This window comes from Haliotis cracherodii, unplaced genomic scaffold (genome assembly GCF_022045235.1).
Source record: "Haliotis cracherodii isolate W230 unplaced genomic scaffold, xgHalCrac1.p SCAF_8, whole genome shotgun sequence".
Lineage (NCBI taxonomy): Eukaryota > Metazoa > Mollusca > Gastropoda > Lepetellida > Haliotidae > Haliotis > Haliotis cracherodii.
The window spans coordinates 1952543-1972584 of NW_027266341.1; the positions used below are offsets into that span (position 1 = coordinate 1952543).

Sequence of the window (20042 nt, forward strand, 5' to 3'; positions counted from 1 at the left end):
CATATTGCCATGCAGACGTGTAATTTATCCGACATATTGCCGTATAGGATGATCGTGGTAATGACATTGTACACCTGGTAGCTGGTGGTGACGCTCCCTCATTGTTTACTCTTGTTAGTGGGGACAGTGTGAATTAATCAACACTCATCACAATGTGTATGACAAGCCCACGTCATTGAGGAGCTGTTTAGAATTCCCGCAAGGAGTGGATGGCATGTTGAAGGCCATGCTGGAAGTGCAATTCTCACAGTTGGTGTCATTCAATGAATATAAAATTGTAGCTCATCAGAATCGAATAAGTCTTTCTGTATACAATGATGTTTTTATGGCATGAATGACAAATGGAACCATCAAAGTCTCGCTCAGATCATTCATTATTATATATGTCCTATACAGGGGAGATAGCAGGTTGCAACATGGGAGGCAGGAAATCGGAGAGGGATGAATGCAAATGGGCAATCACGCTGCCATTTAATGTAAACTCCTCAAGCAGGTCCATTAATATTCCATATCAAGTTCCTAGTGTCTGCAGTCTTCTGTCATTGAGAAGCAGTGCTGGTGGGTACAAGTCAAGATGGAGACTTGATTGGATTTCTCCTCCTCCACAGTGTTTATGCATGAAAACATCTTCAGAATGATGCCTTTGTCCTGAATTAATTCAGCACCTGGAGAGACATTGCTAAATGAGGCAGCAAACCTTTCAATAGCTGACAAGAAGTGTGAATATTGCAAGGGCACCTTAGGTTCATTCTGTATTCATTCTGTGGGCTGCCCACACTTGTCATGGCTTCTCCTCAAGAGGACCCTGTACAGGCAATGACAGGGGGCCTGTTCTGTCCTTGCTTGGGGTCAGTGCTGCTGGTCACCAGGAAGGACAGACCAATTTAGGGCCAATTTTATGACACAGTGTCCAAGATGCCCCAGGTCAGTTCCATCAAGGTCATTAAGGATAAATTGAATCACAGCTTAAGGGATGAGGGTCCTCTGCTGACAGACGTGGGGGACAAAATTCAATTGTTGTACTGCTAAACTCAGCAAGGGAAACATGAAGTGTGGGGACCTATGGGCGTCACCTGAAGGTCTCTTGGTGTCCTGGTTGTTGTCTGTCAGCACCATACCATGCTGTTTCCACCAAAGTGGCGGCAGATGTGTCAGACTTGTCACTTTGGGTGATCCTGCTTCATGACATGAAATGAAATGCTAAAAATTTTTACATATAAATGCCCTTTATGGCAATATGTCTGATATGGCACACCCCTGTAAAGCAATATGTCTGATACGGCACATCCTGGTATGGCAATATGTCTGATATAGCATACCCTTGTGTGGCAATACTGTATTCAACGTAATAAGCGCCCACGGTAATATCCTTTAACTCTGTTTTTTTCCACCAAAATAATATTCTAATAAGAGCCCCCTATTTCTAATCTTATTTTGAGAGCGCCCTGGGTGCTTATTACGTCGAATATGGTATGTCTGATACAGCGCACCCCTGTTAAACTTAAAGGAAACCTATGCATAAGTTTCTGAGTAGAGTATAAAAGTGTGTACATTGTAGGCAGTCAAATACTGTCTTGATGTGACATTCCTGCAATACTGTGGTGTGTGGTGCTGCTCATGATATCAACCACTAGTTTGCCAGACTGAGATTTAAATATTACACACTATTGCATGGACATGTAAGATAAGATAAGATGAATTTATTGCCAAACATTCGATTTCGGAACAGAGGCTATTTTGTAGACATACATACAATCTGTTTACCTAACATAGGCCTACATGTAAGGTTAAGAGCATATTCCCAGAAGAATTTGTTGTGCCCAATGACAGCGTCATGTAGTCCTTACCAAACTGCCCAATATTTAATGTTTCATAAGGACTATTAGAAATTTGCCATTTGTAAGGGTTTTGCCATATGTTATGTTACAAGGACTAGTGAACTAATAATGTTAATTTCTATTGCTGCAACAAGAACAGCTCTTGGATAGTGAACATTTACCCATAACACTCAAGGAATTTGAAACATCTCTGGACAATAAAATGGATGAGTGTGAATAGTGAGTGGAATACACGGACCGATGGCACGTTTACCTCCCTGTAGATGAGCATCTGTGTGTCCTATCACATTGTGTACACCCACTGAACAGGATCAATCAGAGGGGGTCAGTGTGTATATTTACAGTATATCATTTGATCTTGACCATGGGTCATCGCCCATGGTATTAACAAGCCACCTGAGGCTGTACAGGTCATGAGGTGTTTCACTTGTGTGGACACTGATGCTGCATTAGACAATTACATTCTGGGCGGTTGAGCTCACCAGATTAGTCTGTGCTACATGTTGAGTTTGTTCAGCCATAGCTGGATCATTGTTGGGATAATTTGGATAGGAAATCAAACCAGTACCTTGCATGATATGGACAGATAAATCTGTTGGTCAGAAGTGTTCTCAAAAGTTGAGGTCAAATAAGGTTATTAAAATATTTTGTAACAGTAGCAGGGTGTGAAGTCATCCCACAGAAGAATCTGTATCTCGTCACCTTGGCAGGGTTGACCTCTTGATCAAAGGGACAAAGCGTCCTTGCTTGGATCTGGAGGTCCATGGTTCGAATCCCATAACGGGAAGTATTATGACCGCTACATAACTAATTATGTTGGCAGTGATGTCCTGTTTTTCTTGGGAATGGATCTGTCTTCCCCAGTTTTGGGGATTGACAAAGTGTTGTATCGTGGTTAAAACACTGATGCACCCAAACATATATCTGGGTTTGAAGTCTCAGGTTGCAGCCCTGTAACGTTGATAGACTGGTCACTGAGTGTAGCCCTGTAACACTGATAGACTGGTCACTGAGTGCAGCCCTGTAACACTGATAGACTGGTCACTGAGTGCAGCCCTGTAACACTGATAGACTGGTCACTGAGTGTAGCCCTGTAACACTAATAGACTGGTCACTGAGTGTAGCCCTGTAACGCTGATAGAAGGGTCACTGAGTGCAGCCCTGTAACACTGATAGACTGGTCACTGAGTGTAGCCCTGTAACGCTGATAGACTGGTCACTTAATGCAGCCCTGTAACGCTGATAGACTGGTCACTGAGTGTAGCCCTGTAACACTGATAGACTGGTCACTGAGTGCAGCCCTGTAACACTGATAGACTGGTCACTGAGTGCAGCCCTGTAACACTGATAGACTGGTCACTGAGTGCAGCCCTGTAACACTGATAGACTGGTCACTGAGTGTAGCCCTGTAACACTGATAGACTGGTCACTGAGTGTAGCCCTGTAACACTGATAGACTGGTCACTGAGTGCAGCCCTGTAACACTGATAGACTGGTCACTTGATGCAGCCCTGTAACACTGATAGACTGGTCACTTGATGCAGCCCTGTAACACTGATAGACTGGTCACTGAGTGTAGCCCTGTAACACTGATAGACTGGTCACTTGATGCAGCCCTGTAACACTGATAGACTGGTTACTTAATGCAGCCCTGTAACACTGATAGACTGGTCACTTAATGCAGCCCTGTAACACTGATAGACTGGTCACTGAGTGCAGCCCTGTAACACTGATAGACTGGTCACTTGATGCAGCCCTGTAACACTGATAGACTGGTCACTGAGTGTAGCCCTGTAACACTGATAGACTGGTCACTTGATGCAGCCCTGTAACACTGATAGACTGGTCACTTAATGCAGCCCTGTAACACTGATAGACTGGTCACTGAGTGTAGCCCTGTAACACTGATAGACTGGTCACTGAGTGCAGCCCTGTAACACTGATAGACTGGTCACTTGATGCAGCCCTGTAACACTGATAGACTGGTCACTGAGTGCAGCCCTGTAACACTGATAGACTGGTCACTGAGTGTAGCCCTGTAACACTGATAGACTGGTCACTAAGTGCAGCCCTGTAACGTTGATAGACTGGTCACTGAGTGTAGCCCTGTAACACTGATAGACTGGTCACTGAGTGCAGCCCTGTAACACTGATAGACTGGTCACTGAGTGCAGCCCTGTAACACTGATAGACTGGTCACTGAGTGCAGCCCTGTAACACTGATAGACTGGTCACTGAGTGCAGCTCTGTAACACTGATAGACTGGTCACTGAGTGTAGCCCTGTAACACTGATAGACTGGTCACTGAGTGCAGCCCTGTAACACTGATAGACTGGTCACTGAGTGCAGCCCTGTAACACTGATAGACTGGTCACTGAGTGCAGCCCTGTAACACTGATAGACTGGTCACTGAGTGTAGCCCTGTAACACTGATAGACTGGTCACTGAGTGCAGCCCTGTAACACTGATAGACTGGTCACTTAATGCAGCCCTGTAACACTGATAGACTGGTCACTGAGTGTAACACTGTAACACTGATAGACTGGTCACTGAGTGCAGCCCAGTAACACTGATAGACTGGTCACTGAGTGCAGCCCTGTAACACTGATAGACTGGTCACTGAGTGCAGCCCTGTAACACTGATAGACTGGTCACTGAGTGTAGCCCTGTAACACTGATAGACTGGTCACTGAGTGCAGCCCTGTAACACTGATAGACTGGTCACTTAATGCAGCCATGTAACACTGATAGACTGGTCACTGAGTGCAGCCCTGTAACACTGATAGACTGGTCACTGAGTGTAGCCCTGTAACACTGATAGACTGGTCACTGAGTGCAGCCCTGTAACACTGATAGACTGGTCACTGAGTGCAGCCCTGTAACACTGATAGACTGGTCACTGAGTGTAGCCCTGTAACACTGGTAGACTGGTCACTGAGTGCTGTTGTTCATGTATGTTATTGAAAAGGGGCTACACTTCTTGTGGTTTGACAAAGAAATAAACTAACTTGTCTCAAGTGGGATGACAGTCAGCCATGGTTCACCCTGTATTGTAAGACATTTTGCAAAGGATCGACACGTTTAGTGCATATTGCAGCCAAACAATCTTTGTTTTCAAGTGAGATCTCAAGGACGAGGTCAAATAGGTGCAAGGATATGAAAGTAGAGAAAGTATTACAAACATTTGTTCTAATATCCTGTAAGTCAGAGGAATGTAAGTGGCTGTCACATTTCATCCACAATGAGTTATTGACTGGCATGTCTAATTGATGACATAACTTATGCGTTATCAGTTTCCACAGAGAGCTAGCTGTACACAGGGCCAGCATTGGATTGTCTGTGCGATGGCTTCATGGCTTCGTATTAACAACCAAGGATTGACATGGACTACGAGTCTTATTGAGTCTTCCTCTTGCACAGTTCCATCTGTTTTGTTTCATGCTACTGATGTTGAACTTGTTCGCCGAAAATAAATTTTATATTTGAGTTCATTTTTTCATCACACCTCTTTCGTGTTAAACATACTTTCAATGGTATTTTGTCACTAATCACTCATTACATACAAGCCAGATGAATAATGACTAAGTTTCTTATCTGTATAAATGACAACTCATACTTACACTGACAGTGTATCACATTTCAAGTATTTTTGCTATTTTCAGAAAAATAGATATAAAAATCAAAGCCATAGGTCGTATTCCCCTGACAGCCATGGGTCATATTCCCCTGACAGCCATGGGTCGTATTCCCCTAACAGCCATGGGTCGTATTCCCCTGACAGCCATGGGTCATATTCCCCTGACAGCCATGGGTCGTATTCCCCTAACAGCCATGGGTCGTATTCCCCTAACAGCTATGGGTCGTATTCCCCTTACAGCCATGGGTCGTATTCCCCTGACAGCCATGGGTCGTATTCCTCTAACAGCCATGGGTCTTATTCCCCTTATAGCCATGGGTTGTATTCCCCTAACAGCTATGGGTGGTATTCCCCTTACAGCCATGGGTCGTATTCCCCTGACAGCCATGGGTCATATTCCCCTTACAGCCATGGGTCATATTCCCCTGACAGCCATGGGTCATATTCCCCTGACAGCCATGGGTTCTACTCCCCAGACAGCCATGGGTTCTACTCCCCAGACAGCCATGGGTTCTACTCCTTGGATAGACATGGGTTCTACTCCTCGGATAGACATGGGTTCTACTCCCGTGACAGCCATGGGTTCTACTCCCCAGACAGCCATGGGTCGTATTCCCCTGACAGCCATGGGTTCTACTCCCCAGACAGCCATGGGTCGTATTCCCCTGACAGCCATGGGTTCAACTTCCCAGACAGCCATGGGTTCTACTCCCCGGACAGCCATGGTTTCTACTCCCCGGACAACCATGGGTTGTATTCTGTGCTTGTATTGATCCCAGTATATTATATCCCCGTAATTATGATGGAACATTTGATCGCTGTTGGCACCAAAAAAATATCACGGAAATACCATTTCATCAATATTCGTTCAACATATTTAGAAATTACGTTTAATTGATTTTTGCTTCATATTTTCAATATTGGCTACTGTGAGTAAAGGCATATTTCTTGTTAGTCTGGTGATGTAAAAATGTTGCAGTTGAAAAAAACATGAAATGAAACATTCCAAAGTCCAACATGACATTGAAATTGGAAAACGTTGTTTCTTTGTTTGTTGAGTTGAGGTTCTAACAGCATGAATATGTTGCTGTTCATGTTTCAATTGTAACAACGCATTTCTTCCTGATCTACAGGGAAATAACAGTCAGCCACCACAAGTAGGCATGTCTGTAGTTACCGTTCAGCTTCTCACATGCTATTATGAAGCACCGCCTACGTGGTCTAGTGGATAGAATGTCTTCCCTGAGAACGGAAAGCCTGGGGTTCGATCCCCAGCCACATCATACCAAAAGACATTAAAAGGTGGTACTTGATGTTACCCTGCCTGGTGCTTGACATTGAGGGACTAAAACAAGGACTGGTTGGCCCAGAGTCTGAGTATACCGTGTCTGAGTGGGGTATTCATGTTAAACTTTGGCATGGTATCTCAGTGGGCTAGCACTATAAAATCTATTAGTCCAGACTAGTACAAGCAGACACAAAGACACCACACCACACCACACCACACCACACCACACCACACCACACCACACCACACCACACCACACCACACCACACCACACCACACCACACCACACCACACCACACACGCATGCACGTTGCTATATAAGTGCAATAATCTTGAACGCAATGCTAAACCCCATTTCACCTCACCACCTCACATACTAATAAAATAAGGATCTACTATTACCACAGGACAGGTTTACTCTTTTCAATAAAACTTGGTGTCATCACTGATTTTCAGTGATCTATTCATATGATTTTCACCTCCATTTTGCCTTTCACACCTCATGGAATCTGTTTGTGCGTGTTATCAAGACTGGTTGTTCTGTCACGTTGAGGTTTTATATTTATGTAAATAAACCTTAATTCATCTGCACATTCTGAGTGCCTTTTCGCTAGTTTTAACAGCTTGCCAAATACTACTGGCCACACAACATATCCTCACTTAGCTATGGGCAAACATTTCCAGCCAGGGCTGATTGGGCCGTCCAAACATGTGGTCAGCCCAGGTATTCTGGCCTGGGAGGCTCAGGAGAAATCAGGGGACAGTGTGAGGAGCTTACCAGGCTATATTATCAGTTGTGTCAACACTTGCACACTGTCTTTAGTAATTAGCACCAAGACGTGTACCAACTTGACATGTTTATAGCCGGATTACCACAGTGTTAGAGTCAGAACATGTCACAATGTTGTCTTAGCTGGTGGAGTGGAGGTTGTTGCAGAGGTGGGAGCAGAGGTCAGATGTCAGCTTCTCAGCATGGTGCCGTGAGTTGACAGCATGGCTGGGCGGATCCGTGGTCAAGCAGATTAGCAGACTGTGAAACTGAAGTGAATGTGACCAGTGTGGATTACCAGGCCTGTCACAGACTTCGGTGGCAGTAGACAACCATCTCAGCTATACTGCTCCCACAGATGAAAGAGGGAGCTTAAACACAGCGATTTCTGAACTCTTCTAAACATCTTGACAGTTCTATTCTTGTAAATCAAGAAATAACTGGGTCCCTGAAAATCGAACATACCTGATCTAATTTAGAAAATATTTTTTCAAGGAGCTTTCAAGTTTAATTAGGTTGTCCATTTATGAGCATCCATTTATTTGCTCAGCTATTTTTTTACCTTTTGAAAAGTGTGAGTTGTATTGTGAGCAAACATGAGCTACTGAAGTTTGCATCTTTATGTCAAGTGCAGGATTCAGAAAATTACGGTTTTGGGGGAATTTCTCTCTTTGAGTAAGATACTGTAGGCTATGAGCAGCATATCCTTGCTCATCCATCTGTGTCAGACTGTTCCTGGGTTGGAAGCATGTTCACACACTGCTGTCTGTAAAGTAGTTGAACCATGGCCTCCAAACCAGGGATGGATAGCATGAGCAACCATCCATGTCAGTGACACACTATCAGCCAGAAAGTCCCCATGGGGTTCAAAGGCAGAAAAGATCCTAAGTACTGCTTGCTGCCGTGTCTCAGTATGTCTTGTCATGTCTCAGTATGCTGTGTCATGTCTCATTATGCCTTGTCATATGACAGCGCTAAACCTCTCTTGAAAAAAGGCCTAGGGGCCTACCACAAGCTTCAGTCCACCATTTTTAACCAAGATATACCAATAGCTCTTGCTTGCAAATTATTTAAGACCCTTATCTACACAGTATTAATCAAAATAGCAAATTTTTATCACCATGTCTGTTCTTCCAAAAACATAATACTTCAGAACGCTTTTACAGAAAGTACATATTTGGTAAAAAAACGATTAGGATGGGTTTACCAGCTAAATCTATTCTTAGGAAAACACAATTTGAGCATTTCAGCTTTCCTATCACCAATATTTAAAGAGACAATCAAATCTAAATTCAGCTCCCTCTTCAAGGAATCTCTCCAAGATGTAAATACAACAAGAGGCACAGGAAACAAACTTAGGACATATAGGATAGTTAAAAATGAAATAAAATTAGAACCTTATCTCAGTCACTGTAAAGTAAAAAAATATCGAGTTCACTTTTCTAAACTAAGATCAAGTAACCATAAATTAAATATTGAACTTGGAAGACACACAAAGCCACCAACCCCACTACATCAGAGGCTATGCTCTACATGTTCAATCATTGATAACGAAAAACATTACTTACTTCACTGTATTAAACACATTCGAGAAAGAAATATACTCTCTGAAAAATTATCTAGACAAAATGTAAATGTAAATGTCCACAGTCATGAAGATAAATTATTTCAATACATCCTATCAAATAATGAAGCAGTCAATATCAACTGCATTTGTTTCCACATCTATAATTTCAAACAATAAATACCCCTCCATAATCAACCGTTGACAATTTTATGTATAAAAAAGAATATCATCACATATATAATATTGATTATTTTGTTTGTGTCTACAGGAATGTAAATTATGTATGTCTGTATATATGTTTATATGGATCATAATGTCTTGTCTTTTAAAATTGCATCTGTCCCGTAATGGAACGATTCTGCCATAAATATTATCTTATCTTATCTATCTCAGTATGTCATGTCATGTCTCAGTATGCTGTCTCATGTCTCAGTATGTCTTGTCATGTCTCAGTATGTCGTGTCATGTCTCAGTATGCCGTGTCATGTCTCATTATGTCATGTCATGTCTCAGTATGCCGTGTCATGTCTCAGTATGCCGTGTAATGTCTCATTATGTCATGTCATGTCTCAGTATGCCGTGTCATGTCTCATTATGCTGTGTCATGTCTCATTATGTCATGTCCTGTCTCAGTATGTCTTGTCATGTCTCAGTATGCCCTGTCATGTCTCATTATGCCGTGTCATGTCTCAGTATGCTGTGTCATGTCTCAGTATGCCGTGTCATGTCTCATTATGCTGTGTCATGTCTCAGTATGTCTTGTCATGTCTCAGTATGCTGTGTCATGTCTCAGTATGCCGTGTCATGTCTCATTATGCCGTGTCATGTCTCAGTATGCCCTGTCATGTCTCATTATGCCGTGTCATGTCTCATTATGCCGTGTCATGTCTCAGTATGTCATGTCATGTCTCATTATGTCATGTCATGTCTCATTATGCCCTGTCATGTCTCAGTATGCTGTGTCATATCTCAGTATGCCCTGTCATATCTCAGTATGCCCTGTCGTGTCTCATTATGCCATGTTTTGTCTCAGTATGCTGTGTCATGTCTCAGTATGTCATGTCATCTCTCGTCATTGTTACAGGTCAATACGTAAGCATGCCCCGTTATATACAGGATAGCTAGCTACTGGAGATTTCTGCCCTCACTGCCCTCACCAGTCCTGCTGCACTAGAACATTACAGAACATTCTGCATGAGTAAATTACCATGAACACGTAACACTGGAAATACCATCTGAAGATCTCACAACTCACTGTTATGAACAGCAACCACAGTCAGATTACCACTATTGACGCCTTGACAGGAACTTTAGTTGACATAGAATGGATACATATATCATAAATGCCATACTTTGACTCGTTAAAAGTCATTTTTTGGAGTTTGACGATTCTATGTCAACATGTAGTTCCCTTGATGGTTTTCTTCATGGCTTTCATGATGGTTGCATATAGCAGAGTAAGTGGTCACACGCATCAGCCATTGTGCCCATCAGATCCCCATTTTGTCCCCATGTGTAATGACCCGTTTCTGTCCAATGCTTGGGTGTCTAGTCTGTTCCAAGAAGAGGCCAAAATGTCTCTAATGTTGTTGTCTGTTCTGTAATTTACACAGAGCAGTGATTAGATGAGACAAGACTTGAGCTGTTTGCTGAGGATATAAGGAGCCACAACAGTCCTGAGATTGGTAGACGTGTTTCAGATACATAAACATGCCGTCTTGTGTGGTTGAAACTCCTTCATCTGCCTGTATGTGTCAACAGCAAACAACAACAGTAGATATAGGTAGTCAGGTAGATAGGAGTGACTGGCGAGCAGGGTGTCGATTCAAAATAAAGTTGGAATGTTGTAGTAGTGTATCAGCTTTTCATGGCCGTAATCAGTAACTGCAGCTCTTAGTCGCACCTTCTTTGTGTCCCACAGAGTGAGTGAGTGAGCGATCGAGTGAGTGAGTGAGTGGGTGAGTGGGTGGCTGAGTGGGTGGCTGGGTGGGTGTCTGGGTGGGTGAGTGAGTGAGTGAGTATGCTTACCGGCTTCACACATTGTACCCATGTCGGGAATCGAACCCTGGCCTTCGGCATGACGATCAATCACTTTAACCACTAGCCTACCCCACAGTCCCTCACACAACAAGTAACGTACATATTAGAGTTGTGGCTGTTTCAACTGATATGAAAAAATGTTTGTGAATTTACTCAGACAATAATTGATGAGCAGAATTGGAATTCATGTTTGTTTTAATCTCAATTTAAATATTTTGAAATCCTTTGGGGTCCATCGTGTCATGTTTGAATAAACACCAAAGTACCTTAAAAAGACTCCAGGAAACGCACGCACACACGCACACACGCACACATGCACACATGCACACACACATACCTTCCCAGATTCCTCTATCAGCTGCCTTCAGTTTCTGAATCCACATCATCACCAATACTGGATACTTTTTCTCACAAACAGGAAGTCAAACTGAAAATCAACTTCTTGACTTTCCTCAAATTATTTTGAAGAACTGTTCATATTACTCCACCATTCTAGCATGGTATTGTTTGACAGGGTACAGATCTTCCCTTGGGGAACTGAATAATGAGACAAGGTTTTCCCCAACTGGAACCAGTGTCATTAGAGGTGTAACCGTTTTTACAGAAACTTGCACAGACCTCTGTCAATATCTCAGTGTTAGTCTGGAGATGTAAAAAAACTTTAGTTTTCCCAATGTGCACCTGATCTTCTCAAACTTAACAAGCCATGGTGGCAGTGAAAGGTGCAAGGTCAGCTATTTTCCTGCTTGTCAGCAATTGTCGCAATTCATTAGGATGACGACGTACCCTTGCCGAGTCAGTCTATTCAGCATTAGTTGGCCTCAGTAGAACATTTTTCAGTCTCAGAACAATTATGACTGTTGGTTTATCAGCTAATGGGAGACCTTTACTGCTAGGAATATTGTACCCAGAGCTAATAGTAGATAATCCCAAGTTGATTCCCAGCAAGCAATATGAAAACAAAATGAATTGCCACATAGACATAGATAAGACGGATGTCTTCAGTTGTATCAGTCAGGTAGTGTTATGTTGTATCAGTCAGGTAGTGTTATGTTGGATCAGTCAGGCAGTGTTATGTTGGATCAGTCAGGTAGTGTTATGTTGGATCAGTCAGGCAGTGTTTTGTTGGATCAGTCAGGTAGTGTTATGTTGGATCAGTCAGGTAGTGTTATGTTGGATCAGTCAGGCAGTGTTACGTTGGATCAGTCAGGTAGTGTTATGTTGGATCAGTCAGGCAGTGTTTTGTTGGATCAGTCAGGTAGTGTTATGTTGGATCAGTCAGGTAGTGTTATGTTGGATCAGTCAGGTAGTGTTATGTTGGATCAGTCAGGCAGTGTTTTGTTGGATCAGTCAGGTAGTGTTATGTTGGATCAGTCAGGCAGTGTTACGTTGGATCAGTCAGGTAGTGTTATGTTGGATCAGTCAGGCAGTGTTTTGTTGGATCAGTCAGGTAGTGTTATGTTGGATCAGTCAGGTAGTGTTTTGTTGGATCAGTCAGGTAGTGTTATGTTGGATCAGTCAGGTAGTGTTATGTTGGATCAGTCAGGCAGTGTTATGTTGGATCAGTGAGGTAGTGTTTATGTTGGATCAGTCTGGTAGTGTTTTGTTGGATCAGTCAGGCAGTGTTATGTTGGATCAGTCAGGTAGTGTTATGTTGGATCAGTCAGGTAGTGTTATGTTGGATCAGTCAGGCAGTGTTATGTTGGATGAGTGAGGTAGTGTTTATGTTGGATCAGTCAGGTAGTGTTTTGTTGGATCAGTCAGGTAGTGTTATGTTGGATCAGTCAGGCAGTGTTATGTTGGATCAGTGAGGTAGTGTTTATGTTGGATCAGTCAGGTAGTGTTTTGTTGGATCAGTCAAGTAAGTAGTGTTATGTGAAATCAGTCACTCTAAGTAACAGAAATAGACAGGGTGTTTAATCAGGATCAGTGCTTAGACACTTGGATTGTATTATCAGCGAGAGTCCCTTTAAATATTGTCAGTGTGTTTTCACTCCTGCCCATACTGCTTGAAACTGAAGCATCATGTACTTTAGTTTTTCAGGATTACAATCTTTAACATCCAGCCAGTTATTTTTTTGCGCTAAAGGAAGAACAAAAAACACAAGCATGTGATTGATTGAATGCATCTGATGTATTTTTATAGTGCAGTTACGGTTGTCATTAAGTCAAGATGGTCATTTATTTACAACGGCAGGTAACAAAGTGCACAAATACCTCCCAACAGCAGTTAAAATTGGTTTGCGATGTGTTGTCTGGATGTGGGCACAGTATGGCTGTAGTCTGTATTCAGCCTCAAACCTGGTTTCATCAAACACCCAGCGACTGCCCAGTTGACAATGTGTTTGACTGGTCTGTGTGGTGTGTAGATGCACCATATTTAACAGTGTTGATGATAAACTGCCCAGTTGACAATGTGTATGACTGGTCTGTGTGGTGTGTAGATGCACCATATATAACAGTGTTGATGATAAACTGCCCAGTTGACAATGTGTATGACTGGTCTGTGTAAATGTGTAGATGCACCATATATAACGGTGTTGATGATAAACTGCCCAGTTGACAATGTGTATGACTGGTCTGTGTGGTGTGTAGATGCACCATATATAACAGTGTTGATGATAAACTGCCCAGTTGGCAATGTGTATGACTGGTCTGTGTAAATGTGTAGATGCACCATATATAACAGTGTTGATGATAAACTGCCCAGTTGACAATGTGTATGACTGGTCTGTGTAAATGTGTAGATGCACCATATATAACAGTGTAGATGATAAACTGCCCAGTTGACAATGTGTATGACTGGTCTGTGTGGTGTGTAGATGCACCATATATAACAGTGTAGATGATAAACTGCCCAGTTGACAATATGTATGACTGGTCTGTGTGGTGTGTAGATGCACCATATATAACAGTGTTGATGATAAACTGCCCAGTTGACAATATGTATGACTGGTCTGTGTGGTGTGTAGATGCACCATATATAACAGTGTTGATGATAAACTGCCCAGTTGACAATGTGTATGACTGGTCTGTGTAAATGTGTAGATGCACCATATATAACAGTGTAGATGATAAACTGCCCAGTTGACAATGTGATGACTGGTCTGTGTGGTGTGTAGATGCACCATATATAACAGTGTAGATGATAAACGGTTCCTGCTTCCTCTGGTTTTGTGGTGATTCTACAGTGCAACTAGAGAAGAAAGGTGTGTTCTGTTTTGATGATAGATAAATAATACAAGGTCGATGATGCTGAAACATTGCATGATTGTCCCAGTTAAAAACTTCACACAGAATTCCTGTTTAAAGAAACCTTAAAGAGTGTTTTGTACATCTACTGTTTACAACAGAAAATAACATTTAAATCCTTAATGTTTATTAACAATGACTTTAATGCCGTACATCTTACTGTGTCTGTACAGGGTGCCAATGTCATTCCTGACGACTGAAACAGTAATATCAGTAAGACATCACATTAGTAGGAGTAAGAGTGAAAAAATAATTTGGTATTTCGTATAATACGAAACGAAAACTAAACATAAAGTTAACGTTTCATACAACAACTACAGTTAGCTGCTGGACATGGCTGCCATTATTTCTTCATAATCAAAGTGAGCTACAGAGTCTAAGACATTATTACTGAAGTAGTTTGCTTAGTGTATTGAGCAGACTGGATTTGCTGTTAATTGAGTACATGTTCTCCCTCACACATTCTCTACCTAATGGGGATGTCTCGCTCATGGCTCATGGCACTACTTACTGCAACTTACTGCAATATCCAGAGTTATTGAGAATGTTTTGTGTGAAAAATTCTTATATATCATTATTCAATGATGTTTTCATGTTTTGTGTGACATGTGTGACATGTGTATCTAACATGTGGAATGTTGCTTCAGACTACAGCCGTATTGAACCCACTGAAGGGCACGGACCACGACATCATGCAGGACACTGATCTGGCCGGACCACTTGTCTTCTGTCTGGCCTTCGGGGGCTTCCTGATGTTGGTGAGTAGGCAGGAGATCAGTAGACAGAGTAGGCAGGAGATCAGTAGACAGAGTAGGCAGGAGATCAGTAGACAGAGTAGGCAGGAGATCAGTAGACAGAGTAGGCAGGAGATCAGTAGACAGAGTAGGCAGGAGATCAGTAGACAGAGTAGGCAGGAGATCAGTAGACAGAGTAGGCAGGAGATCAGTAGACAGAGTAGGCAGGAGATCAGTAGACAGAGTAGGCAGGAGATCAGTAGACAGAGGGCAAGTAAATGGGATGAGTGGGCAAGGGATGATTAAACATGAGATGATTCAAATGATACAATATTTGTACATACTCTTTAGTGCAGGTTCATTGTTAATTCTTGAAGTATATATCATGTGTTGCATTTAGCATTTTATTGCAGTACGAACCCTATCACCTTGTACTGTGATACACTCCTCTGTCATGTTGTCGGTACAAACAGTACGAGGCCTCTCCACCCACAGGGACAGATTGTCCTCATGTATGGAACACAGGGAGGTCAGTACAAACAGTACAAGACCTGTCCACCAACAGGGACAGTTTGTCCTCATGTATGGAACACAGGAAGGTCGGTACAAACAGTACAAGACCTGTCCACCAACAGGGACAGTTTGTCCTCATGTATGGAACACAGGGAGGTCAGTACAAACAGTACAAGGCCTCTCAAACACAGAGACAGTTTGTCCTTATGTATGGAACACAGGGAGGTCGGTACAAACAGTACAAGACCTGTCCACCCACAGGGACAGTTTGTCCTCATGTATGGACAACAGGGAGGTCGGTACAAAGAGTACAAGACCTCTCCACCAACAGGGACAGTTTGACCTCATGTATTGAACACAGGGAGGTCGGTACAGACAGTACAAGACCTGTCCACCAACAGGGACAGTTTGTCCTCATATATGGAACACAGGGAGGTCAGTACAAACAGTACCAGGCCTCTCAACCAACAGTAACAGTTTGACCTCATGTATGGACAGGGAGGTCGGTACAAACAGTACAAGGCCTCTCCACCAACAGCGACAGATTGTCCTCTTGTATGGACAACAGGGAGGTCGGTACAAAGAGTACAAGACCTCTCCACCAACAGGGACAATTTGACCTCATGCATGGAACACAGCACCGTGGATAATGTGACTGCATGGTTTATTCAGGAAATGATTGCACTGAGGTATAATCAAGGCTAGTTTTGTGTAACTTCTTGAATAAGCTGAAATTACTATGTGTAGTTTAGTGCATTATTCATATGAATATCTTGGGCTCTGAGATGGGGTCAACGAGGGCTTATTGAGGATCCTGGAACCACACTCTGGTTTAGTGGTGTGAGTGCATAGTCTGGTGTCACTGTGTGGTTCAGTGGTGTGAGTCCATAGTCTGGTGTCATAGTCTGGTGTCACTGTGTGGTTCAGTGGTGTGAGTCCATAGTCTGGTGTCATAGTCTGGTGTCACAGTCTAGTGTCACTGTGTGGTTCAGAGGTGTGAGTCCATAGTCTGGTGTCACAGTCTGGTGTCACAGTCTGGTGTCACTGTGTGGTTCAGTGGTGTCAGTCCATGGTCTGGTGTCACAGTCTGGTGTCACTGTGTGGTTCAGTGGTGTGAGTCCATAGTCTGGTGTCACAGTCTGGTGTCACTGTGTGGTTCAGTGGTGTGAGTCCATATTCTGGTGTCACAGTCTGGTGTCACTGTGTGGTTCAGTGGTGTGAGTCCATAGTCTGGTGTCACAGTCTGGTGTCACTGTGTGGTTCAGTGATGTGAGTCCATAGTCACAGTCTTATTTCATGATCTGGTGCCATGGTTTGGTTCCAAGATCTGGTGCCTATTCCAGTGTACTATCATGATATAACATTTATGCTAAGTTTTCCTATAATAATTACATCCACATCAAGTGTTTTCTGAGTTATCGTGGTGTAATATTTATACATCATTTCATATAATTATAGTTTAGCAAGTAATACATACCTCTCTCCCACAGCCCAGGGGGTTGTACCGACTCAGCTATATTCTAAGATAAATTGTTCATTGTTAATTATTCTTGTAAATAAAATTTTGATTAGTGTCCTGTGACTCTGGCTCTTTGCTGACTTATTCCCCCAAGAAAACCAGCATGCCATTTGGAAGGATTTGTTCCCCCGAACAAAACCATAACAGTAGACTTTGTTACCAAATAAATAATAAATCTGAAGGCAGCAGGAAAGTAAAGTAGTTTAGTTACATAAAGTTGCTATGATTATATGGAAACTGTGATTCGAACCCAGACATTTGGCATAACTGGAAAACACCCTAAAACTCTGCCTCCCATCTCTCCGCTTAGTACACAATCCAATGCTTATCAGGTATCATGGTGTGGTGGTTATATGGACCCAATAACACCCAGCATGTGGCAATTACTTTATACTACGTCCAGACAGAGGATAAATCTCCATATCATGTCTTAATTGTAACAATCAGTCTGACATTTCCATCAATGTTGCCCCATGCTTCCATCATACATGCAGTCCCACCGGCTCCTACTTCAGAGACATATTATATTGTCAAGCGCGAGGCCGACCCTCTGTGTGCCCGAGTCCAGACAGAGGAGCAATGGACTGTGAAATCCCATCAATATCTTCCTCCACACAAGCCCTGATACCTGCTGCACTTCATCCCGAGTGACCACTTGTCTATAGAGCTACATACACTTTGTTCCTGGCCCAGACAGAAGTGTCTTCAAACCGCACGACAAGGAGGCCGGACCCCGGCTCATTCAAGGCTCGTTGCCATATAAATGAAACAGCGAGCAGACAGGTTACGATTGACTATCTTTTCACATATTACAGGTCTGTGTTCATTCACATCGATATGATATTCTTTCATTAAGTTGGTTTAGGTAAAGACGACCTTTTTACTTTGGGTTTGAAGTAGCCCATTGTGTGGATGATCATAAAGACATTGATAAACGTAATAAACATTTGTCTTTACTTTATCTTTTGATCACTCACTCACTGACGCATTCACTGACGCACTCACTCACTCACTCACTCACTCACTCACTCACTCACTCACTAGGGGGTACACGTGGCCCAGTCGTAAAAGGCGCCACGATTTGCTGTGCAGAGTTGCATCCCTTGGACACGCCAGAAACCTATGATTGTGGGTTCGAATTCTGGTTCGCCCCGATTATGTTTCTAAGTTTGTCAGCACCATACCCGTGTTCGTGGGTTTCACCAAAGTGGTAAACGTCTGAGATCTGCATCACTTCGGGCTTTCCTCCCACATTAAGCTGAATACTGAATAACTTGAATACTGTTAAAACCCACACCACACCTGGCCCACTCACTCACTCACTCACTCACTCACTCACTGTGCCCACACACTGTGCCCACTCACTGTGCCCACTCACTCACTCACTCACTCACTCACTCGCTCACTGTGCCCACTCACTCACTCACTCACTAAATTCACTCACTCACTCACTCACTCACTCACTCACTCGCTCACTGTGCCCACTCACTCACTCACTCACTAAATTCACTCACTCACTCACTCACTCACTCACTCACTCGCTCACTCACTCACTCACTCGCTCACTCACTCACTCACTCACTCACTCACTCGCTCACTGTGCCCACTCACTCACTCACTCACTAAATTCACTCACTCACTCACTCACTCACTCACTCACTCACTCGCTCACTGTGCCCACTCACTCACTCACTCACTAAATTCACTCACTCACTCACTCACTCACTCACTCACTCACTCACTCACTCACTCACTCACTCACTCACCCACTCACTCACTAAACTCACTCACTCATTCTTCTACCACTTGGGACAGTAGATTGCCACATGTGTATAAACACACACCAGGTATCTGTTTCAGAGTGTTGTAACTCTTTGTTGTTGGCTACTTCACAGTAGTGGTGGGAGTGTTTCTCAGGTTGGTAAGGCGTTCCAGGCAGGAAGAAAAAAATGCATTTGATTTTGAATTGAGAGATCAAGTTGAAATTTGTCAGTGATGAAAAACAGAACAGGTTGTAGTAAGAACATATTTTCATGTAAACCAATTGTAAACCAAAGATAAATGTCTTTAATTAAATGTGTTAATTACTAATTATGGTTGACCAAATGAATAACGGTGAATATACCTGATGTCGGCGAGTGAAAAACTAAACTAGAGTTTGATAACCAGATTGTGTTGGCCTTAAGACAGGAAGTGACTTCGTGTTGACCTGTGAGGTCACTGTATATAATCTGGACAGTTCGATCCCTACCACAGATTAGAGGTATGCTGGGAAGCTATTCACGGATATTCATATTCACAGTTTTTATATTTGTTATGAATAAGCACTGAGTTGGGCTCATTGTTTTTAGTTGATATTATACCGTAGGGATATAGCGTTATCTTTTATTACGAAACATGAATAACTGTTTCAGAGGACCAGCTGTGGCACTTATTTTGTTTTGTTTGTGTGATATATGTTAACTGGCTGGGTTTTGTTCCTGTGAGTGATGTTCTGGAGTATTGATGAAGACAGGAGCGTCAGAGCATGGTGCTCCATCTCATACTTAATGAAGTTATTAAAGCAGAAAAACAACTTTGTAAAGTTTGTTTCAGTTGAAAAAGGGTAATTTATTTAGTGCCATTGAAGAAGTTGTTTGATGAATAGTATGTGTGGTTCTGTTGTAATGGCCGCCAGCACAGCTGCTTGGGGAGGGTTCTGCTGAGACAAGCTGTGTTTACCTCCAGGGTGATGGGGGAGGGGGAGGGGGAGGGGGGGGGGGGTACACAAGGAGATACAGGGTCCAGGGTCAGGGCAGTTGTGCCATGACAGACAGGACATGTCATCAGTCAGTGTCGGAGGGTGCTTGTATAGAACCACATGGCATCCCCCTGATGGTCAGCAG

The 20042-nt window shown here is 42.9% G+C and overlaps 1 protein-coding gene across 1 annotated transcript in view; it reads left to right on the forward strand.

The window, feature by feature from the left end:
- Positions 1-20042, forward strand: part of LOC139449757 (protein YIPF5-like) — a 182391-nt gene that overhangs the window by 139820 nt on the left and 22529 nt on the right. Inside the window, exon 5 of the mRNA XM_071231285.1 lies at positions 15039-15149. Coding sequence (XP_071087386.1) covers positions 15039-15149 — 111 coding nt within the window. The remainder of the gene's footprint in view (positions 1-15038; positions 15150-20042) is intronic.